This window comes from Leucopleurus acutus, assembly GCF_964270905.1.
Source record: "Leucopleurus acutus genome assembly, chromosome: X".
Lineage (NCBI taxonomy): Eukaryota > Metazoa > Chordata > Mammalia > Artiodactyla > Delphinidae > Leucopleurus > Leucopleurus acutus.
In genome coordinates this window covers 64,106,389-64,134,038 of record NC_139148.1, presented here as the reverse complement: position 1 = coordinate 64,134,038, position 27,650 = coordinate 64,106,389, and the positions used below count along the sequence as shown (strand labels likewise).

General features: G+C 37.9%; 1 protein-coding gene across 3 annotated transcripts in view; it reads left to right on the top strand.

Annotated features, from left to right (window-relative positions):
- The window catches only part of ABCB7 (ATP binding cassette subfamily B member 7), a gene marked incomplete at its 5' end in the record, with an annotated part of 145,840 nt that overhangs the window by 83,769 nt on the left and 34,421 nt on the right, over positions 1-27,650 (top strand). For all 3 annotated transcript variants that reach the window (XM_082864924.1, XM_082864923.1, XM_082864925.1), the window contains 8 exons: positions 13,237-13,369; positions 14,235-14,503; positions 15,054-15,142; positions 15,235-15,322; positions 16,198-16,372; positions 17,279-17,436; positions 17,998-18,161; positions 18,321-18,450. In XM_082864924.1, the coding sequence (XP_082721050.1) occupies positions 13,237-13,369; positions 14,235-14,503; positions 15,054-15,142; positions 15,235-15,322; positions 16,198-16,372; positions 17,279-17,436; positions 17,998-18,161; positions 18,321-18,450 (1,206 nt within the window). The remainder of the gene's footprint in view (positions 1-13,236; positions 13,370-14,234; positions 14,504-15,053; positions 15,143-15,234; positions 15,323-16,197; positions 16,373-17,278; positions 17,437-17,997; positions 18,162-18,320; positions 18,451-27,650) is intronic.

Sequence of the window (27,650 nt, the reverse complement as noted above, 5' to 3'; positions counted from 1 at the left end):
ATACTCTCCCCAGCTCACATTCTTCAGTTTAATCACATCTGCAAAGTCCATTTTGCCATGTAAAGTATCATCTTCACAGGTTCTGGATATTACTACATGGAGATGTTTAGGGAGCCATGATTCTCAGATAGATAGATTAGTGGAATGTCATCCTTTTCTGGACTCTGCTCTGTTTCATTGATCTATGTGTCTCTCCATTCATCACCACCACACTGTCTTCATTATTGTAGCTTTATAGTAAGTCTTAAAGACAGGTAGTGTGATTCTTCCAATTTCTTTTTCCAAAATTGTTTGGCTATTCTAGTTTCTTTGCTTTTCCATAGAGTTTTAGAATAATCTTGTCTGTAGCTACAAAGAAGCCAGATGGGATTTTTAAATGGATTTTTATTAAATCTCTAGACCAGTTTGGGGAGAATTGGTGTCCCTATTATGTTGATTCTTGTAGTTGATGAACACAGTATATCTCTCCATTTATTTAGATCTTCTGTGATTTATTTCATATGCATTTGTAGCTTTCAGACACTGTGCATCTTTGATTAGATCAGTGGTTCCCAATCAGAGGGGATTTTGCCCTTTAAGGGGACATTTGGCAGTAACTAGAGGCATTTTTATTGGTCACAATTGTGTGGGGCTGGGGAGTGCTACTAGCTTGTGGTCGGTAGAGGTTAGGGACACTACTAAACATCCTAAAGTACACAGAACAGCCCCTCCCATAAGAAAGAATTATCTAAACCAAAATGTCAGTAGTGCTGAAGGTTGAGAAACCCTGGGTTAGATTTAACTTAAGGATTTATTTTTGTGGGGAGGGGTGTTGTAAATTTTTTTAAATTTTGGTTTCCAGTTGTTTATTGCTTGTATATTGATACATTAATAATTGTTCATTTGTATTGCTTATAATATATTGATAATTGTATTGATAATTATTGATATATTTGGAGTTTGGTATACCATTTTATTATCTGCTAGTTGCCTCTTTATTTTGTTGCATTGTTTCACTTTTCCTGCTATCTTTTGCATTATTTGAACAGGTTTTACTATCCCATTTTAATTTATCATGCCTTTTGGTCGATCTCTTTGTATAATTTTTTAGTAGTTGCTCTAGGAATTACAATATTCATACTTAACTTTTCACAGTCTACGTAGAATCAATAGTTTATCACTTCAAGTAGAATGTAAAAACCTTCCTGCCCTCTAAGTCCCTTTACCTTCCCTCTTTATGTTTACAAGTCATCTTACGTATTACATATACATACATTGAAAACCCCATCAGTCAGTGTTCTACATTTTGCTTTTAACCATCAAACATATTTTAAAGAACTTAAGAGAAGAATATGCTACTATATTTGCATAGATATTTACTATTTCTGTTGCTTTTCCTTCATTGCTAATATTCCAGGATTCATTCTGCTTCTATTTCCCAAGTGTATGAAGAATTTCCTTTAGCAGTTCTTTTAGAGCAGGTCTGCTGGTGATTAATTCTTATTAGTTTTCTTTAATCTGAGAATGTCTTGATATTCCTTTCATTTCTGAAGGCTAATTTTGCTGGTTATAGGATTCTAGGTTAACAGTTCTTTTCTTTTACCACTTGAAAAATGTTGTGCCACTTCCTGCTAGCTTCCCTGGAAATCTACTGTCTTCAAATTGTTTTTCCCTTATACTTAATATATTATTTGTATCTAGCTCTTTTAAGATTTTTTTCTTTGTCTTTAGCTTTCAGAAATTTAATCATGACTGGAATACTTTTTCCAGTTTCACACTTCCATTCTTCTGGCACTCTGAAGAGGAATACTGGATCTTTTGTTATGGTCCCATAGGTTCCTGAGTCTTGTTTACTGTTTTTTTTTTTAAGTCTGTTTTCTCTCTGTTGTTCATATTGAGTACTTTCTATTGTTCTATCTTCAAGTTTACTGATTCTTTCCTTTGTCCTCCCCATTCTGCCATGGATCCCATCCATTCAAGTTTTTTTTTTAACTTCAGCTATATTTTTCAGTTTCAGATTTTTCATTTGTTTCTTCTTTTATGTCCTCTATTTATTTGCTGAGACATTCTATTTTTGTTGATTTAAGCATGTTCATAAATGCTCCTTGAAGCACTTTTATGATAGCTACTCTGAAATTCTTGTCAGATAGTTCTAACGTTTGTGTCTATTTATTGTATTTTCTTATTCAAGTTGATATCTTAGTCATTCTTGGGATGATGAGTGATTTTTGATTGAAACCTGGACATTTGGCGTATTATGTTATGAGACTCTGGATCTTATTTAAATCTTCTGTTTAGCAGGCCTCTTGTGGCACTGCTCCAGTGGGGATGCCTCATTACTGCAAGTGCAGGTGAAAGTCCAGGTTCTTGCCTTGGCCTCCATTTGTTCCTAGGGAAAGGGACTCCTTACAACTGCTAGGTGGGGTAGGAGTTCAGGCACCTCAGAAGATAAAAGACAAGCAATGGACTAGGAGAAAATATTTGCAAATCATGTAACCAACAAAGGCCTATATCTAGAATATCTATAAAGAATTCCTAAAACTCAACAGCAAAAAACCAATCCAAATGTAAAATGTACAAAAGGCACAAACAGATATTTCATCAGAGAGCACATGAAAAGATGTTCAACATCATTTCTGTTATGGAAACACAAATTAAAACCACAATGAAATATCATTATACACCTATTATTAAAATAGTTTCAAAATTTTAAAAAATAGTGATGATACCAAATGTTGGTGAGGATGCAGAGGAACTGGATCACTCATACTTTACTGGTGGGACTATAAAGTGGTACGGCCACTCTGAAAGAGTATAGCAGTTTATTAAAAAGTTCAGTGTAGACTTACCATATGACTTAGCAATTACACTCTTGGGCATTTATCCCAGAGAAATGAAAACTTATGACCACCTTTTATGGTCACCTTTTATGAAAATGTTCATAAAATCTTCATTTATAATAGCCCCAAACTAGAAACAACCAAAATATCCTTCAGGGATGAGTGGTTGAATAAATTCTGTTACATCTATGGAATACTACTCAGCAATAAAAAGAGATGAGCTATTGATATATGCATCATCCTTGATGAAGGAATATAAAGAGGTAGCACAAGGAAGTTCTTTTGTGGTGAGGGGATAGTTCTGTATCTTGATTGTGGTGATGGTTACATGGATCTGAACATGGGATAAAATTGCATGGAACCACAGAGATGACACATAAAACCACACACACACACTAATACACATTTAAAAATGATGAAAACTGAATGAGTTCTGTAGCCTAGTTAACAGTAATGTGCCAATGTACATTTTTGTTTTTGATATGGAACTACAGCTATATAAGATGTCATCATTAGGAGATGCTGGGTGAAGTTATGAGTCTCTGTACTACTTCTGCAACTTCCTGTCAGCTTATAATTATTTCAAAATAAAAAGTTTTTAAAAATTCACAGTTGTCTGAGGTGATTTAAGTCTAGTTCTGCTGAAAGCAGAATATTAGGGAAAACCAATATTTGCCACCCCCCCATCCCCAAAATATCACAACGTCAATGGAACCCACATGTATATACTAATAAAAACATCTGTATATCCTTTCCATTTCTTTGGTGTTTTTCCTTTTCTTTAAAAAATTACTTTTATGGGAAAACTGACAGTAATCAACAATTATCATTACAGGTAGTGCTGTGTTCCTAGTGCTATGCTAACTGCCCTTTTCCTGCCAGTGAAAACACAGGCAGATGACATTCACATTCTTTACATACTTACAAGGATGCTCCCAAATTTGACCAAATGCAAACACATTTTCAAAAAAAAATTGCACAATTTTCCTGGTGATACATGAGTTTCAGTCAGACTCACTCTGTGGCAAAGATATAATGGGCTGTGTGTTGTGAGAATTGCGTGCTAGCTATAACTATCACTTTTTCTCCCACTCAAGAAAGTGTATTGGAATGCAAGCGAGGGGATTTGGCCTTATATGGAGAACCTGGAATCTCTTCAAAGTTATTTAAATTACTTATGCCATACTTTTCAACTGTAACTGGTTTAAGCATTGCATTTGAGAGTATCCATTTTAGGCTGCAAAAGTAATAAAATAATGTTGTCCCTGCCTTATTAAACTGCTGATGTGGCTATGGTATACAGGAAAAAATTCTGAATTTCAGGAGAGACCTGGATTTTAATCCTAGCTCTGCTGCTTACTGAACAAGTCATTAAACCTCACAGAACCTGAGTTTTCTCAATTATAGGGATAATACCCATTTCATAGACTTATTTCATTCAGCTCTTACCTTTGTGAAAGGTACCTAGCACCATATCTGACTCATATAGCTGTTCACAAAATGTTTGTTTGCTGCAAAAGGTTTCACTCATGAAGGTGTCTTCATGCACCTGAAGACAAAGTGAATGATAAATATATAATAAAAATTATAAATACTGTGGTTTAAACTATAAAAATGAGGGGTTGGAAAATGGAAAGTGCCAAAAGTGCTGCAGGTTTTAGAGAAGGCATCATGATGGGAATGAGATTCAAAGTGGGTTTTGAAGAACAGAGAAGTGGAGGGGTAAATTGGTAGGGAGACCATTTCAAGTAGAAGCGGAAGACTGAGGACATATGATCATATGGGAATCAAAACTGAGAAATTTATACTACTTGAAACCTGCTATTCTATTAGATTATATTTGGGAACTTATAAATCTTAAAGTTTTAAGCAATTTTTTCCATAGTGTTACATTTTAAAAGTATTCCAACATTTGCTGTCTATTTTAATGATATTGAATATTTGAGTACATGCTTGGTTGCTAAGACAATTGTATACCTTACTTTGCAATCTTGATTGGTAAGGTTTACATAGCTCCTGTCAGTTGTAGCTAAACTTAGGCTTGTTGATGATAAATTCTTTCTGTTTAATAAAGATAAATGATATAATAGTGGAATATTAACGAGAGCTGGGATTTCAGTATTTTTTAAGTCTTATAAAATTGTTTTCACATGATATTAATGTATATGAATTTAATTTCTTCAAAGAAAGCTTTGCCAGTCTTACCAACTTGCTATTCCTAAATGATGCTTGGTGTTTGTAATAGTATAACTTTGTAGAAAATGTGAAATGTGAGTGATTGACTAACTTGTCTTGAATATATGAAAGCATTATACCCTTTCTTTCTTTCTTTCTTTCTTTCTTTCTTTCTTTCTTTCTTTCTTTCTTTCTTTCTTTCTTTCTTTCTTTCTTTTCTTTCTCTCTCTCTCTCTCTCTCTCTCTCTTTCTTTCTTTCTTTCTTTCTTTCTTTCTTTCTGTGTATTCTCATGGAGAAATAGGTTGGTATTTGAAAGGATAGTTTGATATTCACTGAGGTTTTTTTTCTTAATAATGCTTTATTGGAGTATAATTGCTTTACAATGGTGTGTTAGTTTCTTCTTTATAACACAGTGAATCAGTTATACATATACATATATTCCCATATCTCTTCCCTCTGGTGTCTCGTTCCCTCCCACCCTCCCTATCCCACCCCGCAGGTGGTCACAAACCACAGACCTGATTCCCCTGTGTTATGCGGCTGCTTCCCACTAGCTATCTATTTTACGTTTGGTAGTGTATATATGTCCATGCCACTCTCTCACTTTGTCACAGCTTACCCTTCCCCCTCCCCATATCCTCAAGTCCATTTCTAGTAGGTCTGTGTCTTTATTCCTGTCTTACCCCTCAGTAATTCATGACTTCTTTTTCCCTTAGATTCCATATATATGTTTTAGCATATGGTATTTGTTTTTCTCTTTCTGACTTACTTCACTCTGTATGACAGACTCCAGGTCCATCCACCTCACTGCAAATATCTCAATTTCGTTTCTTTTTATGGCTGAGTAATATTCCATTTGTATATATGTGCCACATCTTCCTTATCCATCATCTGATGATGGACACTTAGGTTGCTTCCATGTCCTGGCTATTGTAAATAGAGCTGCAATGAACATTTTGGTACATGCCACTTTTAGAATTATGACTTCCTCAGGGTATATGCCCAGTAGTGGGATTGCTGGGTCGTGTGGTAGTTATATTTTTAGTTTTTTAAGGAAACTCCATACTGTTCTCCATAGTGGCTGTATCAATTTACATTCCTACCAACAGTGCAAGAGTGTTCCCTTTTCTCCAAACCCTCTCCAGCATTTATTGTTTGTAGATTTTTTGATGATGGCCATTCTGACCAGTGTGAGATGATATCTCATTGCAGTTTTGATTTGCATTTCTCTAATGATTAATGATGTTGAGCATTCTTTCAGGTGTTTTTTGGTAATCTGTATATCTTCTTTGGAGAAATATCTGTTTAGGTCTTCTGCCCATTTTTGGATTGGGTTGTTTGTGTTTTTGATATTGAGCTACATGAGCTGCTTGTAAATTTTGGAGATTAATCCTTTGTCAGTTGTTTCATTTCCAACTATTTTCTCCTGTTCTGAGGGTTGTGTTTTGCTCTTGTTTATGGTTTCCTCTGCTGTGCAAAAGCTTTGAAGTTTCATTAGGTCCCATTTGTTTATTTTTGTTTTTATTTTCATTTCTCTAGGAGGTGGGTCAAAAAGGATCTTGCTGTGATTTATATCATAGAGTGTTCTGCCTATGTTTTCCTCTAAGAGTTTGATAGTATCTGGCCTTATATTTAGGCCTTTAATCCATATTGAGTTTATTTTTGTGTATGATATTAGGGAGTGTTCTAATTTCATACTTTTACATGTACCTGTCCAACTTTCCAAGCACCACTTATTGAAGAGGCTGTCTTTTCTCCACTGTATATTCTTGCCTCCTTTATCAAAGATAAGGTGCCCATATGTGTGTGGGTTTATATCTGGGCTTTCTATCCTGTTCCATTGATCTATATTTCTGTTTTTGTGCCAGTACCATAGTGTCTTGATTACTGTAGCTTTGTAGTATAGTCTGAAGTCAGGGAGCCTGATTCCTCCAGCTCCATTTTTTGTTCTCAAGATTGCTTTAGCTATTCGGGGTCTTTTGTGTTTCCATACAAATTGTGATATTTTTGTTCTAGTTCTGTGAAAAATGCCAGTGGTTTGATAGGGATTGCATTGAATCTGTAGATTGCTTTGGGTAGTAGAGTCATTTTCAGAATATTGATTCTTCGAATCCAAGAACATGGTATATCTCTCCATCTATTTGTATCATCTTTAATTTCTTTCATCAGTGTCTTATAATTTTCTGCATACAGGTCTTTTGTCTCCTTAGGTAGGTTTACTCCTAGATATTTTATTCTTTTTGTTGCAATGGGAGTGTTTTCTTAATTTCACTTTCAGATTTTTCATCATTAGTGTATATGAATGCCAGAGATTTCTGTGCATGAATTTTGTATTCTTCTACTTTACTAAATTCATTGATTAGCTCTAGTAGTTTTCTGGTAGCATCTTTAGGATTCTCTATGTATAGTATCATGTCATCTGCAAACAGTGGCAGCTTTACTTCTTCTTTTCCGATTTGGATTCCTTTTATTTCTTTTTTTTTTTTTTTTTTTGCGGTACGCGGCCTCTCACCGTCGTGGCCTCTCCCGTTGCGGAGCACAGGCTCCGGACACGCAGGCCCAGCAGCCATGGCCCACGGGCCTAGCCGCTCCGCGGCATGCGGGATCCTTCCAGACCGGGGCACGAACCCGTGTCCCCTGCATCGGCAGGCGGACTCCCAACCACTGCACCACCAGGGAAGCCCCCTTTTATTTCTTATTCTTGTCTGATTGCTGTGGCTAAAACTTTCAAAACTATGTTAAATAATAGTGGTGAGAGTGGGCAACCTAGTCTTGTTCCTGATCTTAGTGGAAATGCTTTCAGTTTTTCACGATTGAGGAGGATGTTGGCTGTGGGTTTGTCATATCTGGCCTATATTAATGTTGGGGAAAGTTCCCTCTATGCCTACTTTCTGGAGGGTTTTTATCATAAATGGGTGTTGAATTTTGTCGAAAGCTTTCTCTGTATCTATTGAGATGACTGTATGGTTTTTCTCCTTCAATTTGTTATTATGGTGTATCACATTGACTGATTTGTGTATATTGAAGAATCCTTGCATTCCTGGAATAAACCCCACTTGATCATGGTGTATGATCCTTTTAATGTGCTTTTGGATTCTGTTTGGTAGTCTCTTGTTGAGGATTTTTGCATCTATGTTCATCAGTGATATTGGGCTGTAGTTTTCTTTCTTTGTGACATCTTTGTCTGGTTTTGGTATCAGGGTGATGGTGGCCTTGTAGAATGAGTATTGGAGTGTTCCTCCCTCTGCTGTATTTGGAAGAGTTTGAGAAGGATAGGTGTTAGCTCTTGTCTAAATGTTTGATAGAATTCGCCTGTGAAGCCATCTGGTCCTGGGCATTTGTTTGCTGGAAGATTTTTAATCACAGTTTCAATTTCAGTGCTTGTGATTGGTCTGTTCATATTTTCTGTTTCTTCCTGGTTCAGTCTCGGCAGGTTGTGCATTTCTAAGAATTTGTCCATTTCTTCCAGGTTGTCCATTTTATTGGCATAGAGTTGCTTGTAGTAATCTCTCATGATCTTTTGTATTTCTGCAGTGTCAGTTGTTACTACTTCTTTTTCATTTCTAATTCTGTTGATTTGAGTCTTCTCCCTTTTTTTCTTCATGAGTCTGGCTAATGATTTATCAACTTTGTGTATCTTCTCAAAGAACCATCTTTTAGTTTTATTAATCTTTGCTATCGTTTCCTTCATTTCTTTTTCATTTATTTCTGATCTGATCTTTATGATTTCTTTGCTTCTGCTAACTTTGGGGTTGTTTTGTTCTTTTTTCTCTAATTGCTTTAGGGGCAAGGTTAGGTTGTTTATTTGAGATGTTTCGTTTTTCTTAAGGTAGGATGGTATTGCTCTAAACTTCCCTCTTAGAACTGCTTTTGCTGCACCCCATAAATTTTGGGTCATCGTGGTTTCATTGTCATTTGTTTCTAGGTATTTTTTGATGTCCACTTTGATTACTTCAGTGATCTCTTGGTTATTAAGTAATGTATTGTTTAGCCTCCATGTGTTTGTATTTTTTACAGATCTTTTCCTGTAATTCATATCTAGTCTCATAATGTTGTGGTTGGAAAAGGTACTTGATACAATTTCAATTTTCTTAAATTTACCAAGGCTTGGTTTGTGACCCAAGATATGATCTATCCTGGAGAATGTTCCATGAGCACTTCAGAAAAATGTGTATTCTATTGTTTTTGGATGGAATGTCTTATAAATATCAATTAAGTCTATATTGTTTAATGTATCATTTAATGCTTGTGTTTCCTTATTTATTTTCATTTTGGATGATCTGTCCATTGGTGAAAGTGGGGTGTTAAAGTCCACTACTATGATTGCGTTATTGTCGATTTCCCCTTTTATGGCTGTTAGTATTTGCCTTACGTACTTAGGTGCTCCCATGTTGGGTGCATAAATATTTACAATTGTTATATCTTCTTCTTGGATTGATCCCTTGATCATTATGTAGTGTCCTTCTTTGTCTCTTGTAATAGTCTTTATTTTAAAGTCTGTTTTGTCTGATATGAGAATTGCTACTCCAGCTTTCTTTTGATTTCCATTTGCATGGAATATCTTTCTCCATCCCCTCACTTTCAGTCTGTATGTGTCCCTAGGTCTGAAGTGGGTCTTTTTTAGACATCATATGTATGTGTCTTGTTTCTGTATCCATTCAGCCAGTTTGTGTCTTTTGTGGGAGCATTTAATCCATTTACATTTAAGCTAATTATCGATATGTATGTTCCTATTCCCATTTTCTTAACTGTTTTGTTATTGTAGGTCTTTTCCTTCTCTTGTGTTTCTTGCCTAGAGAAATTCCTTGAGCATTTGTTTTAAAGCTGGTATGGTGGTGGTGAACTCTCTCAGCTTTTGCCTGCTGTAAAGGTTTTAATTTCTCCATCAAATCTGAATGAGATCCTTGCTGGGTAGAGTAATCCTGGTTGTAGGTTTTTCTCCTTCATCTCTTTAAATATGTCCTGCCAGTCCCTTCTGGCTTGCAGAGTTTCTGCTGAAAGATCAGCTGTTAAGCTTATGGGGATTCCCTTGTGTGTTATTTGTTGTTTTTCCGTTGCTGCTTTTAATATGATTTCTTTGTATTTAATTTTTGTTAGTTTGATAAATATGTGTCTTGGCATGTTTCTCCTTGGATTTATCCTATATGGGGCTCTCTGTGCTTCCTGGACTTGATTAGCTATTTCCTTTCCCATATAGGGAAGTTTTCAACTATAATCTCTTCAAATATTTTCTCAGTCCCTTTCTTTTGCTCTTCTTCTCCTGGGACCACTGTAATTTGAATGTTGGTGCATTTAATGTTGTCCCAGAGGTCTCTGAGACTGTCCTCAGTTTTTTTCATTGTTTTTTCTTTATTCTGCCCTGCAGTAGTTATTTCCACTATTTTATCTTCCAGGTCACTTATCTGTTCTTCTGCCTCAGTTATTCTGCTATTGATCCCTTCTAGAGTATTTTTAATTTCATTTATTGTGTTGTTCATCGTTGCTTGTTTCCTCTTTAGTTCTTCTACGTCCTTGTTAAATGTTTCTTGCATTTTCTGTATTCTATTTCCAAGATTTTGGATCATCTTTACTATCATTATTCAGAATTCTTTTTCAGGTAGACTGCCTATTTCCTCTTCATTTGTTATGTCTGGTGGGTTTTTACCTTGCTTCTGCATCTGCTGTGTGTTTTTCTGTCTTCTCATTTTGCTTATCTTACTGTGTTTGGGGTCTCCTTTTTGCAGGCTGCATGTTCATAGTTCCCATTGTTTTTGGTGTCTGTCGCCAGTGGCTAAGGTTGGTTCAGTGGGTTGTGTGGGTTTCCTGGTGGAGAGGACTAGTGCCTGTGTTCTGGTGGATGAGGCTGGATCTTATCTTTCTGGTTGGCACGTCCACATCTGTTGGTGTGTTTTGGGGTGTCTGTGCCCTTATTATGATTTTAGGCAGCCTCTCTGCTAATGGGTGGGGTTGTGTTCCTGTTTTGCTAGTTGTTTGGCATAGGGTGTCCAGCACTGTAGCTTGCTGGTCGTTGAGTGAAGCTGGGTCTTGGTATTGAGATGGAGATCTCTGGGAGATTTTCGCCATTTGATATTACGTGGAGCTGGGAGGTCTCTTGTGGAGCAGTGTCCTGAAGTTGGCTCTCCCACCTTAGAGGCACAGCACTGACTCCTCACTGGAGCACCAAGAGCCTTTCATCCACACGGCTCAGAATAAAAGGGAGAAAAAATAGAAAGAGGATAAAATAAAATAAAGTAAGATAAAAGAAAATAATTAAAATAAAAAATAATTATTAGGGAAAATAAGATTTTTTAAGTAAAAAATAAAATATAATGGACGGACAAACCCTAAGACAAATGGTGAAAGCAAAGCTATGCAGACAAAATCTCACACAGAAGCATACACATACACACTCACAAAAAGCGGAAAAGGGAAAAAAAGAATCTATCTTGCTCCCAAAGTCCACCTCCTCATTTTGGGATGATTCCTTGTCTATTCAGGTATTCCGCAGATTCAGGGTACATCAAGTTGATTGTGGAGGAATAATCAATCCACTGTTCCTGAGGTTGTTGGGAGGATTTCCCTTTCTCTTCTTTGTTTGCACAGCTCCTGGGTTTCACCTTTGGATTTGGCCCCACCTCTGTGTGTAGGTCGCCTGAGGGCGTCTGTTCTTTGCTCAGACAGGACGGGGTTAAAGGAGCAGCTGATTCGGGGGCTCTGGCTCACTCAGGCCTAGGGGAGGGTGGGGTTTGGATGTGGGGCAAGCCTGTGGTGGCAGAGGCCAGCGTGACGTTGCACCAGCCTGAGGTGCACCATGTGTTCTCCCAGGGAAGTTGTCCCTGGATCACAGGACCCTGGCAGTGGCGGGCTGCACAGGCTCCCGGGAGGGGAGGTGTGGAGAGTGACCTGTGCCTGCACACAGGCTTCTTGGTGGTGGCAGCAACAGCCTTAGCGTCTCATGCCCGTCTCAAGAGTCTGCGCTGAAAGCCGCGGCTTGCGCCAGTCTCTGGAGCTCCTTTAAGCAGTGCTCTTAATCCCCTCTCCTCGTGCACCAGGAAACAAAGAGGGCAGAAAAAGTCTCCTGCCTCTTGGGCAGGTCCAGACTTTACCCCCCGGACTCCCTCCCGGCTAACCGTGGTGCACTAACCCCTTCAGGCTGTGTTCACGCCACCAGTCCTCTCCCTGCGCTCTGAACGAAGCCCGAGCCTCAGCTCTCAGCCCCCACCTGCCCCGGTGGGTGAGCAGACAAGCCTCTCGGGCTGGTGAGTGCTGGTCGGCATCGATCCTCTGTATGGGAATCTCTCCGCTTTGCCCTCCGCACCCCTGTTGCTGCGCTCTCCACCGTGGCTCCAAAGCTTTCCCCCTCCGCCACCTGCACTCTCCACCAGTGAAGGGACTTCCTAGTGTGTGGAAACATTTCCTCCTTCTCACCTCCCTCCTGCTGGTGCAGGTCCCATCCCTATTCTTTTGTCTCTGTTTATTCTTTTTCCTTTTGCCCTACCCAGGTACATGGGGAGTTTCTTGCCTTTTGGGAGGTCTGAGGTCTTCTGCCAGTGTTCAGTGGGTGTTTTATAGGAGCAGTTCCACGTGTAGATGTATTTCTTATGTATCTGTGGGGAGGAAGGTGATCTCCACGTCTTAGTCTTCCGCCATCTTCCTCAACCTCCTGGGTTTTCTTTTGTATGGTGTTGGAGCAAAGGGATTTTTTTCTGGGGCAAATAGATCTATCAGTGTTGGGTTTTTTTCCCCCCTGAATGGTGAATCAGCTACAGATACTTGTAATTTATCTGCTTTTGAGATCCTTTTTTGCTGTATAATTTCAGTTTTACCATTATTTTGGTGAATAAATAATTTTACATATATTTATTGAATACCTGCTATATACAAAGCATTGTACTTATATACACAAATAACTACAGTATAAGGCAGTTTGCTGTAAGTGTTATGAGCTCTGTAGGATTTTAGATAATGGAGAAAGCATTTTTGAGTGGATGATCAGGGGCGATTTCATGGAGGCAGGAGCATTTGACTAATGCACATAGCTTATAAATGAATATTAACATGGCAGTCAGTGTGAGTTAGGAATCCTGAAATGACAGCTCTCCCACTGCCAAAGATTTTATCTTTATAAACTGGGAAAATCATTCCAATACTAGTAAGTGGTTAATATCTAAACATTCCCATAAATACTAATTTAAGGTAAATATTGTACTTTTATGAATACATAATTTGCATATGATTGATAATTGCTGCCTTTGTTTTTAGGCTATGAATATTGTGGTTCCCTTCATGTTTAAATATGCTGTAGACAGCCTCAACCAGATGTCGGGAAACATGCTGAACCTGAGTGATGCACCAAATACAGTTGCAACCATGGCAACGGCAGTTCTCATTGGCTGTATGTTGGTTCTTTAATCTGTCTACAGGTGTTGACTTTCTTCAAGAGGGTTTCATCATATTTGAGCATATGACCTTTTCACCACAAACACAACTTAGCATTTTGGATGTTTGTTTTATGTGAGATTTTTTGTTTGATGTGTGGTTTTTAAAAAATTCTTTGTATGATATACTTTCCAAAAATTCTGTAATAAAAGTCTCATTTTCTAAGTTCTAGAAAACAATAACATGAAGTAAGACATTAAATTCATAACAACCGCTTCTAATAGTTAGGCTCCTTATAAGGTATTTTTTTAGTAAGGCTAGTTATTTTCTTGCTGTTGTTGTTAGCCGTTGAATAGGAAATTGCTACATAATGATATACCTGTATTAATGTGTTATTAAGTTATATTCAATAGCCATGACACAAATCTACAATTTGTAAAGAACAGAATATAGTGCTTTGTGTCCCCATGCAGTAGAAAGGATACTTTATGAAACTCAGACCTGAGTTGGGGCATGCTTAGTCAAAGCACTTGGATTTTTCAGGATCTCGATTTTATCATTTGTTATTTGGGGGAATTGAATTAGATCACAAAACCTCAACAGATACTGTACATTTATCCACAATAAGGCCTTATGGGCTGCTGTTACTTGGAAAAATCTTTCAACATTTGGAATCTTATGGGAAAAAATAACAATGAAAAGTTTTCATGGTGGTGGAAAGATTGATACTCAGTAGGCTAGATGTTTTCTAGGTTTCTTTTAGTGTAAGTATTCTGCGATATAGTCATTCATTGTACAAACATTTTCTGAGCCCTTGACGTTTTTATACTCCAACGATTCTAATATTTTTACACCCCACTTTTTCTTGATTGTATTGCTAGATGGTGTATCAAGAGCTGGAGCTGCCTTTTTTAATGAAGTTCGAAATGCAGTATTTGGCAAGGTAGCACAAAATTCAATCCGAAGAATAGCCAAAAATGTCTTTCTCCATCTTCACAACCTGGATCTCGCTTTCCACCTGAACAGACAGACAGGAGCTTTGTCAAAGGCTATTGACAGAGGGACAAGGGGTATCAGTTTTGTCCTGAGTGCTTTAGTGTTTAATCTTCTTCCCATCATGTTTGAGGTGACCCTTGTCAGTGGTGTTTTGGTAAGTAAAACATTTTTCATGACAAGCTTTTATCTTACATTCTTGTTAGTAGCTATTTAGTACTTGAAGCTTTTGTACTATTGCATGCTTATGATTTGAAAGCAAAATCCCATGGTGCCAGAAGGGTTATACAGTTTGTTTAATTATTTTTCCACAAGCTTCAAGGGACTGTGTCCAAAGTCTTTATCATGTTATTATTGTAAAGAGCTGTTCAGTTCTACACATAGGTCAGTCATTTAGCTAGTGGTTGCAGTTTTTTTGTTAACAGACATTATGGTATATGGCTTTGGACTGGTATGCTCAGATTATCTAGGTTTCTTTCTATTCACCATTTGTAGCATTTTAGGCAATTTCATATTTTATAATTAAAAGTATGCATATAACTTAAAGTTGATTTTCTAAGGTATTTGTTTCCTCACTCAGTTTTTCATATATACAACTTTATACCAACATATTTTTTAATTAAAATCTTTGCGATTTGCTAATGTATATTATAAACTATTTGGCAAGAGCATTGACTGTTTCTCATTTCTTCTTTTGCCTTCTCCAGTATTATAGATGTGGTGCCCAGTTTGCACTGGTGACCCTTGGGACACTTGGTGCATACACAGCATTCACAGTTGCTGTCACACGGTGGAGGTAAGGTATCCCCCAGAGGTCAGTCAAGGTTCAGAAATTAGTTATGCTTCTGTAGCAAACATTCCATGCCTATGCAAATCTTTGTCTTACAGAACTAGATTTAGAATAGAGATGAACAAAGCAGATAATGATGCAGGTAACGCTGCCATAGACTCGCTGCTGAATTATGAAACTGTGAAGGTAATATGTTTAATTTTACTTTCCTCTTCCTTTCACACCACACTAAGGTTTGTTCTGCCATTTAATTGAATAGGTGCTGTAAGTTAGAGCTGCAGATTAGTATAGGATCTCTAGATATGATGAAATAATTGTACTTTATTGTTTTTCTTTTGTTTAGAAATTGCCCTTTCTACCACATCTTTTGTGTGGCACCATCGGAATTTTACCTTCTGAATTAATTTATAAGTAGTGACAGTATGGTTAGCATCTTGATTCAGAATGCACACTAAGTTCTTGACTCTATCCCTCATACTGCCTAGCATAGTGTTTTTCACTAATTCATTTCATAATTCATTCATAATTCATTTCACTACTTCATTTATCTGTTCATTTTTCCATTTAACAAATATTACTGAATGCCTCTTGTGTGCAAAGCGCTATGCTAAGTCCTGTAATGGGGGAGGGTGGTAAAAACAATGATTACTGTTTGATCCTTGCCTCCCCAGAATTTGCTAAGCACTGGGAGAGTTAAAGTAAAGTATGCAAGTGGCTACATGAGAAAGGTGTAATGTGGTGGGGGCAATGAGAATTGTCAATTCAGAGTCCCAGAGGATCAAGGCAAGGCTTTGTGAAGGAAGTGCCATTGACAGCTTTTTTAGATCTGGGTTTAAATTAACTAGGCATTCAGTAAATGTTTGGGGGATGAATTTTATGTACTTTTCAAATACTGTCCATTGTGGAAAACTGCAGGAGTACCATAGTCCAATATATGGAAAGTCAGTTTTTAAAATGGTGTATGCAGTACAAAATTGTATCCATGAAAAGGATTCTAATCACTTAAGAGATTAAATTCCAATTATAGTTGTATGTAGTTACTATTTTTATGTATTTTGTAGTATTTTAATAATGAAAATTATGAAGCACAAAGATATGATGGATTTTTGAAGACATATGAGACTGCTTCATTGAAAAGTACCTCTACTCTGGCTATGCTGAACTTTGGTCAAAGTGCTATTTTCAGTGTTGGTTTAACAGCCATAATGGTGCTCGCCAGTCAGGGAATTGTGGCAGGTAATGGATATGTGGTTTTCACATTAGTCTATGTTTTACTTAACCTTTATAAAGATTAATGAAATAAATGTGTATATTAGTCTCATAAAGCATATTCAATAAGGTGCTATAACATCCTTGGAGTACTTTCATTTTTGTATCAGAATATGTTTTCTTGATTACATGATGATGTTTCTTTTACTTCCCTTTGTTTAACACTACAAGTTTAGCACTGGTTCTCTCATTGATTGGGATTACTGTTTGTGGGGCTACAACCTGATTCTTTTCGGAGTAACTTTCTTTTTAGCATCTGATATTTCTAATTTCTCTTGTAGACCTGGAAAGAAATGTAATTTAATTTAGTATTTAGTCCAAAGGACTAAAATGCAAGCAGTCATATAAAAATTACTAGTAACCTTTTAATTTTTCTATTAGTTGTTCATTGCAAAACATTGCAAAAGTAAATAATATCTGTGCCTCTTTTCTGTAACCTGCTTGCTTAGTTAGGATTTATTCATTCACTGAGACCTTAATACATGGTTTATCAATTCCCAATCATGATATCCATTTGCTCCAATTTTTTAATTTATACTTTAAAAAACTTCTATTTTACATTACAAGGAACTTTCTTAGGAAGAAAGGAGAGATTTTCAGCCTTCCGTTTCTTTCCTCACTTAAGCCATTCTCTTTTACTTATATATTATGTGTCGTGTATGGGTGGGCTTTTGCCATTCCAGTTAGCATATATCTAGTTCCCTATTTTCCTAAATCATGGATTAAAATGCTTTGGAATTTGAGTAGGCCTAAGAGTTGCTGATTATGTACATTTTGAACTGTATTCCACAGTAGTAAACTGTAAACTTTTCTATCTTAAACTGGAAAGTTCATAACATCTAAATTTTTTTTTTCTACCAACTGCATATTAAGGTACCCTTACTGTTGGAGATTTAGTAATGGTGAATGGACTGCTTTTTCAGCTTTCATTGCCCCTTAACTTTCTGGGAACTGTATACAGAGAAACTAGACAAGCACTTATAGATATGAACACCTTGTTTACTCTACTCAAGGTAGACACCCGAATTAAAGTAAGTAACCTATTTAGTACCTTTTTAAAAGCATATAAGCATCATCTCATTAATGGTATTATTCCGGGGGAATATTTTTACATTACCATATTAGCAAACTAATTTCTCTTTTGCAGGAATTGGGACTATCATGTGTATTAAAAGGCTGTTACAGCTTTTACTTCTGTGTTTAGAAACCTTACAGTATTAGCAAAGAATATTATACCTAGAAGCTAAATTTTGTTAACTTCTATATTTGTACTTGCACCTGATTTACTTTTGCTAATAATGATATAAAATGTGATTGCCTCTCCTCACATTGTCAACCTCCTTTCTCCCCTGCCCACCATCCCTCTTTACCCCCAAAACAAATTTATCAGAAATCAAAGCATTCGGGATTTTTACCCTTAACAGTGAAGAGTGAAAAAACATTTTTAAAAGCATGCTTAGAAGTGGTCTAACTCCACTTATAAACCTCCTCCTTTCCCTTTATTTTCCTTTTTCTCTCTGTGAATTAGAAAATTGCATAGCTGTACTCTAGGAGGTGTGTAAAGTGGCTTTTTCTTTTCTCTTCCCTGCTAGGACAAAGCGATGGCATCTCCCCTTCAGATCACACCACAGACAGCTACGGTGGCCTTTGATAATGTGCATTTTGAATACATTGAGGGGCAGAAAGTCCTTAGTGGAATATCTTTTGAAGTTCCTGCAGGAAAGAAAGTGGCCATTGTAGGAGGTAGTGGGTCAGGGTAGGTAATTTAGTTCTTTATAAAATTCTGCATTGTTGATTGCTGACTCCCATTGTAATATTTTTTTATGTGTCATAATAAAATGATGACTGTGGTTTAAAATAGGGGCTCCCTAATGCCAGTTGGAGCTACATGACCTTTCATTGTCTCCTATTTCAGGAAAAGCACAATAGTGAGGCTGTTGTTTCGCTTCTATGAGCCTCAAAAGGGTAACATTTACCTTGCTGGTCAAAATATACAAGATGTGAGCCTGGAAAGCCTTCGGAGGGCAGTGGGAGTGGTACCTCAGGTATTTAAAAAAAGAAAAAACTTATTTGGGGGAAGGTATATTGGGTTGGTGGATCTTTTACTAGAATCATTTGAATCCAAAGAGTCAGTATATGCTAATTAAGTTGGAAGTGTTAGGCCCTACAGGCCATATTCTGTTACCAAAAAGACAAAAAAAATGAATTCAAAAATCTTCATGATGGGAAGATTTTTTTAAGCCTTAGGAAGATAGCATAACATAGAGGAAAGAGCCCAGACTGGAGTCAAACAGAACAGAATTGTAAGCCCAGCTCTAACCCATATACATTGTATGGCCTTGGGCCTGAGTTTCCTCATCTGTAAAATAAGGATACCGTTTTCTTGTAGGACAGAATTATTATGGAGTAGAGATAATATGTGTAAAGTACCAAGTACAATGTCCATCACATAATTGTTCAGTAAATGAAAACTATTATTTTAATTTTGAGCAGTTTTTGGCAGAGTAAATTTATAAAAATTACAAAGCAGTCTGGCTGCCAACTTCAAGTTGCTATGCCTTGTTCCCACAGTACCAAGCACAGTGCCCGACCCATAGTGAGCATTTAACAAGTATTTGCTGAGTGACTCTAGGGGGAAACGTAAGTTCAGAGTAAGATCTGAGAAGGTAAGAAGGAGGTAGCCTTACAGGATGTGAGTTTTTCTTATACTGAAAGCCAATAGAGAGACCTGGGAGTTAGTTGCAGCCTAGAATCAGAACCAAATCCCTGGGAGAACTGTAAGAAAAGGATCAGACAGTTCCTTTTATGTAGCTTGTAAAAGGTCATCAAGTGATCTAACACATGCCACTCTGCCCTGTCCTCTCTTTCACTGAGAATCCCAAATTTAGTGTTCATGAGTCACTTAGGGAGATTATCGAAATTCCAACTCTCTTTCACACACCTCGGTTCTGGTTTAGGAGGGCAGTGGGGGCCCCAGAAACCTGCATTTTTGAATATGCCTTCTAGGTGATTTAGGTGATTCATAGACTATATGTTGAAAAACACTGACCTAAACCATATATGAAGTGAACTGAATTCTGGGCTGTTCCTGCTTAGGACTCAGTGTCCTCATCCATTCTCTTGGGCTGTATAATAATTACCCTCATCGTTTTGAAAAATAAAATGTTTTATTCACTAAGGAAAAATATACATGGTCAATAAATGAAAGAAAAGATACTCATCCTCATTAGAAGTCTTAGTAATTAAATCAACAATGGGATACCATTTATCACCTATTAAACTGCTGAGGATTTTAAAACTCATAGTATTTAGTTTGGGCAAGGCTGTGTGAAATGGCTAGTCTGTTTTGCTGGAGGAAGCATACAACTTTCCTGATGAACAAATTGGCAGTATGTAGCAAGAGTCTGAAAAATATTTATACCCTTTATTACAGTAATTCTGCCTCTAGGAAGTTTTAGTAAGGAAATAAACAGGGAAGTGAACAGATTTTTCTATGCTAAACAGTTCATTATAGTGTTATTTATACCAGCACATGTTGGAAACACTATAAAATCCAGTATTAAGTAGATGGTTAAATTATCAGCATAGGATCAAATGTCATACAGTCATTTTTAAATATCATGTTTGTAAAGAGTATTGAGTGTCATAGATAAATGCTCAGATACAAAGTTTGTTGAAAAAGAAGTTACCAAACAAAATGTAATATCTCAGTTTTATAATATTAAATGAATACATTATAACAGAAAAAATATTGGAGAAAATACAGCAACATGTTAATAGTAGTTATTGCTGGATGGTGGGATTATGGATTATTTACTTAATTTTTGTTTTACCTTATATTTTCTATTTCCCTTTTTTTAATATCTTTATTGGAGTGTAATTGCTTTACAAGGGTGTGTTAGTTTCTGCTGTATCAAAAAGTGAATCAGCTACACATATACATATATCACCATATTTCCTTCCTCTGCGTCTCTCTCGCACCCTCCCTATCCCACCACTCTAGGTGGACACAAACCACCGAGCATATCTCCCTGTGCTATGTGGCTGCTTCCCACTAGCTAGCTATTTTACGGTTGGTAGTGTATATATGTCCATGCCACTGTCTCACTTCGTCCCAGCTTACGCTTCCCCCTCCCTGTGTCCTCAAGTCCATTCTCAATGTCTGCATCTTTATTCCTGTCCTGTACCTAGGTTCTTCACAACCTTTTTTTTCTTTTAGATTCCATATATATGTGTTAGCATATGGTATTTGTTTTTCTCTTTCTGACATACTTCACTCTGTATGAACACACTCTAGGTCCATTCACCTCACTACAAATAACTCAATTTCGTTTCCTTTTATGGCTGAGTAATATTCCATTGTATACATGTGCCACATTTTCTTTGTCCATTCATCTGTCGAAGGACACTTACGTTGCTTCCATCTCCTGGCTATTATAAATAGAGCTGCAATGAATATTGTGTTCCATGACTCTTTTTGAATTATGGTTTTCTCAGGGTATATGCCCAATAGGGGGATTGCTGGCTCGTATGGTAGTTCTATTTTTAGTTTCTTAAGGAACCTCCTTACTGTTTTCCATAGTGGCTGTATCAATTTACATTCCCACCAACAGTGCAAGAAGGTTCCCTTTTCTCCACACCCTCTCCAGCATTAATTGTTTGTAGATTTTTTGATGATGGCCATTCTGACTGGTGTGAGGTGATACCTCATTGTAGTTCTGATTTGCATTTCTCTATTGATTAGTGATGTTGAGCATCCTTTCATATGTTTGTTGGCAATCTGTATATCTTCTTTGGAGAGATGTCTGTTTAGGTATTCTGCCCATTTTGGGGTTGGGTTGTTTATTTATTTTATTTTTTTGATATTGATGTGCATGAGCAGCTTGTATATTCTGGAGATTAGTCCTTTGTCCCTTGATTTATTTGCTAATATTTCTCCCATTCTGAAGGTTTTCTTTTTCATCTTGTTTATGGTTTGCTTTACTGTGCAAAAGCTTTTAAGTTTCATTAGGTCCCATTTGTTTATTTTTGTTTTTAATTCCCTTTCTCTAGGAAGGGGGTCAAAAAGGGTCGTGCTGTGATTTATGTCAAGAGTGTTCTGCCTATGTTTTCCTCTAAGAGTTTTATACTATCTGGTCTTACATTTAGGTCTTTATCCATTTTGAGTTTATCTTTGTGTGCGGTGTTAGGGAGTGTTCTAATTTCATTCTTTTACATGTAGCTGTCCAATTTTCATAGCTCCACTTATTGACAAGACTGTCTTTTCTACATTGTATATTCTTGCCTCCTTTATCAAAGATAAGGTGACCATATGTGTGTGGGTTTATCTCTGAGCTTTCTATCCTGTTCCATTGATCTATATTTCTGGTTTTGTGCCAGTACCATTCTGTCTTGATTATTGTAGGTTCGTAGTATAGTCTGAAGTCAGGGAACCTGATTCATCCACCTACGTTTTTCTTCCTCAAGATGGCTTTGGCGATACGGGGTCTTTTGTGTTTCCATGCAAATTGTGAAATTTTTTGATCTAGTTCTGTGAAAAATGCCATTGGTATACAGATTGCATTGAATCTCTAGATTGCTTTTGGTAGTATAGTCATTTTCACAATAATGATTCTTCCAATCCAAGAACATGGTATATCTCTCCATCTGTTTGTATCATCTTTAATTTCTTTCATCAGTGTCTTACAGTTTCCTGCATAAAGGTCTTTTGTCTCATTACATAGGTTTATTCCTAGGAATTTTATTTGTTTTGTTGCAATGGTAAATGGGAGTGCTTCCTTAATTTCTCTTTCAGATTTTTCATAATTAGTGTATAGGAATGCTAGAGATTTCTGTGCATTAATTTTGTATCCTGCTACTTCACCAAATTTGTTGATTAGCTCTGGTAGTTTTCTGCTAGCATCTTTAGGATTCTCTGTGTATAGTCTGCAAGTAGTGACAGTTTTACTTGTTTTCCGATTTGGATTCTTTTCTTTCTTTTTCTTGTCTGATTGCTGTGCCTAAGACTTCCAAACATATGTTGAATAATAGTGGTGAGAATGGGGAACCCTGTCTTGTTTGTGATCTTAGTGGAAATGGTTTCTGTTTTTCACCATTGCGAACAATGTTATCTGTGGGTTTGTCATATATGGCCTTTCTTATGTTTAGGTACATTCCTTCTCTGCCTGCTTTCTGGAGGATTTTTATCATAAATGGTTATTGAACTTTGTAGAAAGCTTTTTCTGCATCTATTGAGATGATTATATGGTTTTTCTCCTTCAGTTTGTTAATATGGTATATCACGTTGATAGATTTGTGTATATTGAAGAATCCTTGCATTCCTGAGATAAATCCCACTTGATCGTGGTGTATGATCCTTTTAATGTGCTGTTGGATTCTATTTGCTAGTATTTTGTTGAGGATTTTTGCATCTATGTTCATCAGTGATATTGTCCTGTAGTTTTCCTTTTTTGTGACATCTTTATCTGGTTTTGGTATCAGGGTATTCGCAACCTCGTAGAATGAGTTTGGGAGTGTTCGTCCCTCTGCTGTATTTTGGAAAACTCTGAGAAGTATAGGTGTTAGCTCTTCTCTAAATGTTTGGTAGAATTCACCTGTGAAGCCATCTGGTCCTGGGCTTTTGTTTGTTAGAAGGTTTTTAATCACAGTTTCAACTTAGTGCTTGTGATTGGTCTGTGTATATTTTCTGTTCCTTCCTGGCTCAGTTTCGGAAAGTTGTGCTTTTCTAGGAATTTGTCCATTTCTTCCAGGTTGTCCATTTTATTGGCATATACTTGATTGTATTAGTCTCTCATGATCCTTTGTGTTTCTGCAGTGTCAGTGGTTACTTCTCCTTTTTCATTTCTAATTCTATTGATTTGAGTCTTCTCCTTTTTTTCTTGATGAATCTGGCTAATGGCTTATCAATTTTGTTTATCTTCTGAAAGAACCAGTTTTTAGTTTTATTGATCTTTGCTATTGTTTCCTTCATCTCTGATCTGATCTTTATGATTTCTTTCCTTCTGCTAACTTTGAGGGGTTTTTGTTCTTCTTTCTTTAATTGCTTTAGGTGTAAGGTTAGGTTGTTGATTTGAGATGTTTCTTGTTTCTTGAGGTAGGATTGTGTTGCTATAAACTTCCCTCTTAGAACTGCTTTTGCTGAATCCCATAGGTTTTGGGTTGTAAAGTTTTCACTGCCATTTGTTTCTAGGTATCTTTTGATTTCCTCTTTGTCTTCTTTAGTGATCTCTTGGTTATTTAGTAGTGTATTGTTTAGGCTCCATGTGTTTCTACTTTTTACCTATTTTTCCTGTAATTGATATCTAGTTCCATAGTGTTATGGTCAGAAAAGATACTTGATACCTTTTCAGTTGTCCTTCATTTACCAAGGCTTGATTTGTGACCCCAGATATGATCTATCCTGGAGAATGTTCCATGAACACTTGAGAAGAAAGTGTATTGTGTTGTTCTTGGATGGAATATCCTACAAATATCAATTAAGTCCATTTGTTTAATGTGTCATTTAAACTTGTGTTTCCTTATTTATTTTCATTTTGGTTGATCTGTCCCTTAGTGGAAGTGTGGTGTTGAAGTCCACTACTATTATTGTGTTACTACTGATTTCCCCTTTTATGGCTGTTAGCATTTGCCTTATGTATTGAGGTGCTCCTATGTTGGGTGCATAGGTATTTACAATTGTTATATTGACTTCTTGGATTGATGCCTTGATCATTATGTAGTGTCCTTCTTTGTCTCTTGTAATAGTCTTTATTTTAAAGTCTATTTTGAGAAGACCTTCAGGATGGTGGAAGAGTAAGACGTGGAGATTACCTTACTCCCCACAAGTACATAAGAAATAAATCTACATGTGGAACAACTACTACAGAACACCTTCTGAATGCTGTCAGAAGACTTCACACCTCCCAAAAGGTAAGAAACTCCCCGAGCACCTGGGTAGGGCAAAAGGCAAAAGAAAAAACAGAGACAAAAGAATAGGGACGGGACCTGCACCAGTGGGAGAGAGTTGTGAAGGAGTAAAAGCTTCCACACACTATAAAGCCCCTTCACTGGCGGAAATGGGGGTAGGCCGGGGGGAAGCTTCAGAGCCACGGAGGAGAGCATAGCCACAGGCGTGGAGAGGGCAAAGCAGAGAGATTCCCGCACAGAGGCTCAGTGCTGACCAGCACTCACCAGCCCAAGAGGTTTGTCTGCTCATCCACCAGGGCTGGTGGGGGCTGGGATCTGAGGCTTGGGCTTCGGAGGTCAGATCTCAGGGAGAGGACAGGGGTTGGCTGTGTGAACACAGTCTGAAGGAGACTAGTTCACCACAGCTAGCTTGGAGGGAGTCGGGCAGTAGTCTGGAACTGCCAAAGAGGCAGAAAACTTTTCCTTGCCTTTTTGTTTTGCGGTACGCGAGGAGAAGGGATTAAGAGCACTGCCTAAATGAGCTCCAGAGATGGGTGTAAGCTGAGGCTCTCAGCATGGACCCCAGAGACGGGCATGGGATGCTAAGGCTGCTGCTGCAGTCACCAAGTAGCCTGTGTGCATGCACAGGTTACTGTCCACACCTCCCTTCCCGGGAGCCTGTGCAGCCCGCCACTGCCAGAGTCCTGTGATCCAGGGACAACTTTCCCGGGAGAACACACGGCACGCCTCAGCCTGTTGCAATGTCATGCTGGCCTCTGCCGCTGCAGGCTCGCCCCACCTTCGGTACCGCTCTCTCCCCCCAGCCTGAGTGAGCCAGAGCCCCATAAACAGCTGCTACTTTGACCCCGTACTGTCTGAGTGAAGAACAGACGCCCTCAGGTGACCTACACGTAAAGGCAGGGGCAAATCCAAAGCTGAACCCCAGTAGCTGTGCGAACAAAGAAGAGAAAGGGAGGCTCCCAGCAGCCTCAGGAGCAGTGGATTAACTCTCCACAGTCAACTTGACGTACCCTGCATCTGTGGAATACCTGAATAGACAACAAATCATTCCAAATTGTGGTAGTGGACGTTGGGAGCAACGATATATATATTTTTTCATTTTTCTCTTTTTGTGAATGTTTTTGTGTATGCTTCTGTGTGTAATTTTGTCTCTATAACTGCTTTTACCATTTGTCCTAGCGTTCTGTCTGCCCGTTTTCTTTTTTCTTTTTTTTTAAGTATAGTTTTTAATTTTTCTTATTATTGGTGGCTTTGCTTTTTGTTTTGGTTGCTGTCTTGTGCCTTTCTTTGTTTCCTTTTTGAATTACTTTTTAATTTTTTGACTTATTTATTTTTTTTTTTGCGGTACGCAGGCCTCTCACTGTTGTGGCCTCTCCCGTTGAGGAGCACAGGCTCCAGACACGCAGGCTCAGCAGCCATGGCTCATGGGCCTAGCCGCTCCACAGCATGTGGCATCTTCCCGGACCGGGGCATGAACCTGTGTCCCCTGCATCGGCAGGCCGACTCTCAACCACTGCACCACAAGGAAGACCCCTAATTTTTTTATTTTTAATAACTATTTTGTATTTTAATAACTATATTTTATTTTATTATTTCTTTTTCTTTCTTTCATTTTTTTCTCCTTTTTATTCTGAGCTGTGTGGATGCCAGGATCTTGGTGCTCCAGTAAGGTGTCAGGCCTGTGCCTCTGAGGTGGGAGAGCCGAGTTCAGGACATTGGTCCACCAGGGACCTCCCAGCTCCACATAATATCAAACAACGAAAGCTCTCCCAGAGATCTCCATCTCAGCGCCAGTACCCAGCTACACTCAATGACCAGCAAGCTACATGCTGGATGCACTATGCCAAACAACTAGCAAGACAGGAACACAAGCCCACTCATTAACAGAGGTGCTGCGTAAAATCATAATAAGGTCACAGACACCCCAAAACACACCACCAGATGCAGACCTCCCCACCAGAAAGACAAAATCCAGCCTCATCCACCAGAACACAGGCACTAGTCCCCTCCACCAGGAAGCCTACACAATCCACTGAACCAACCTTAGCCACTAGGGGCAGATAGCAGAAAAACTGGGCACTACAGACTTGTAGCCTGCAAAAAGGAGACCCCAAACATAGTAAGTTAAGCAAAATGAGAAGACAAGCACACGCACAGCAGATGTGAAGGAGTGAGGTAAAAACCCACCAGACCTAACAAATGAAGAGGAAATAGGCAGTCTACCTGAAAAAGAATTCAGAGTAATGATAGTAAAGATGATCCAAAATCTTGGAAATAGAATGGAGAAAGTACCAGAACATTTAAAAAGGACCTAGAAGAACTAAAGAGCAAACAATGATGAACAGCATAATAAATAAAATAAAAAATTCTCTAGAAGGAATCAATAGCAGGATAACTAAGGCAGAAGAACGGATAAGTGACCTGGAAGATAAAATAATGGAACTAACTACTGCAGAAGAAAATAAAGATAAAGAATGAAAGGAATTGAGGACAGTCTCAGAGACCTCTTGGACAACATTAAATGCACTAACATTCGAATTATAGGGGTCCTAGAAGAAGAAGAGAAAAAGAAAGGGAGTGAGAAAATATTTGAAGAGATTATAGTTGAAAACTTCCCTAATATGGGAAAGGAAATAGTTAATCAAGTCCAGGAAGTGCAGAGAGTACCATACAGGATAAATCCAAGGAGAAACACCAAGACACATATTAATCAAACTATCAAAAATTAAATACAAAGAAAAAAATATTAAAAGCAGCAAGGGATTAGCAATATGTAACATACAAGGGAATCTTATATAGGTTAACAACTGATGTTTCAGCAAAAAGTCTGCAAGCCAGAAGGGGGTGGCGGGACATATTTAAAGTGATGAAAGCGAAAAACCTACACCCAAGATTACTCTATCCAGGAAGAATCTCATTCAGATTCGACAGAGAAATTAAAACCTTTACAAGCAAGCAAAAGCTAAGAGAATTCAGGGCTTCCCTTGTGGCGCAGTGGTTGAGAGTCTCGTGCCGATGCAGGGGACACGGGTTCATGTCCCAGTCTGGGAAGATCCCACATGCCGCGGAGCGGCTAGTCCCGTAAGCCATGGCCGCTGAGCCTGCGCGTCCGGAGCCTGTGCTCCGCAACGGGAGAGGCCACAACAGTGAGAGGTCCGTGTACCGCAAAAAAAAAAAAAGCTAAGAGAATTCACCACCACCAAACCAGCTTTACGACAAATGCTAAAGGAACTTCTCTAGGCAGGAAACACAAGAGAAGGAAAAGATCTACAATAACAAACCCGAAACACTTAAGAAAATGGTCATAGGAACATACATATCGATAATTACCTTAAATGTA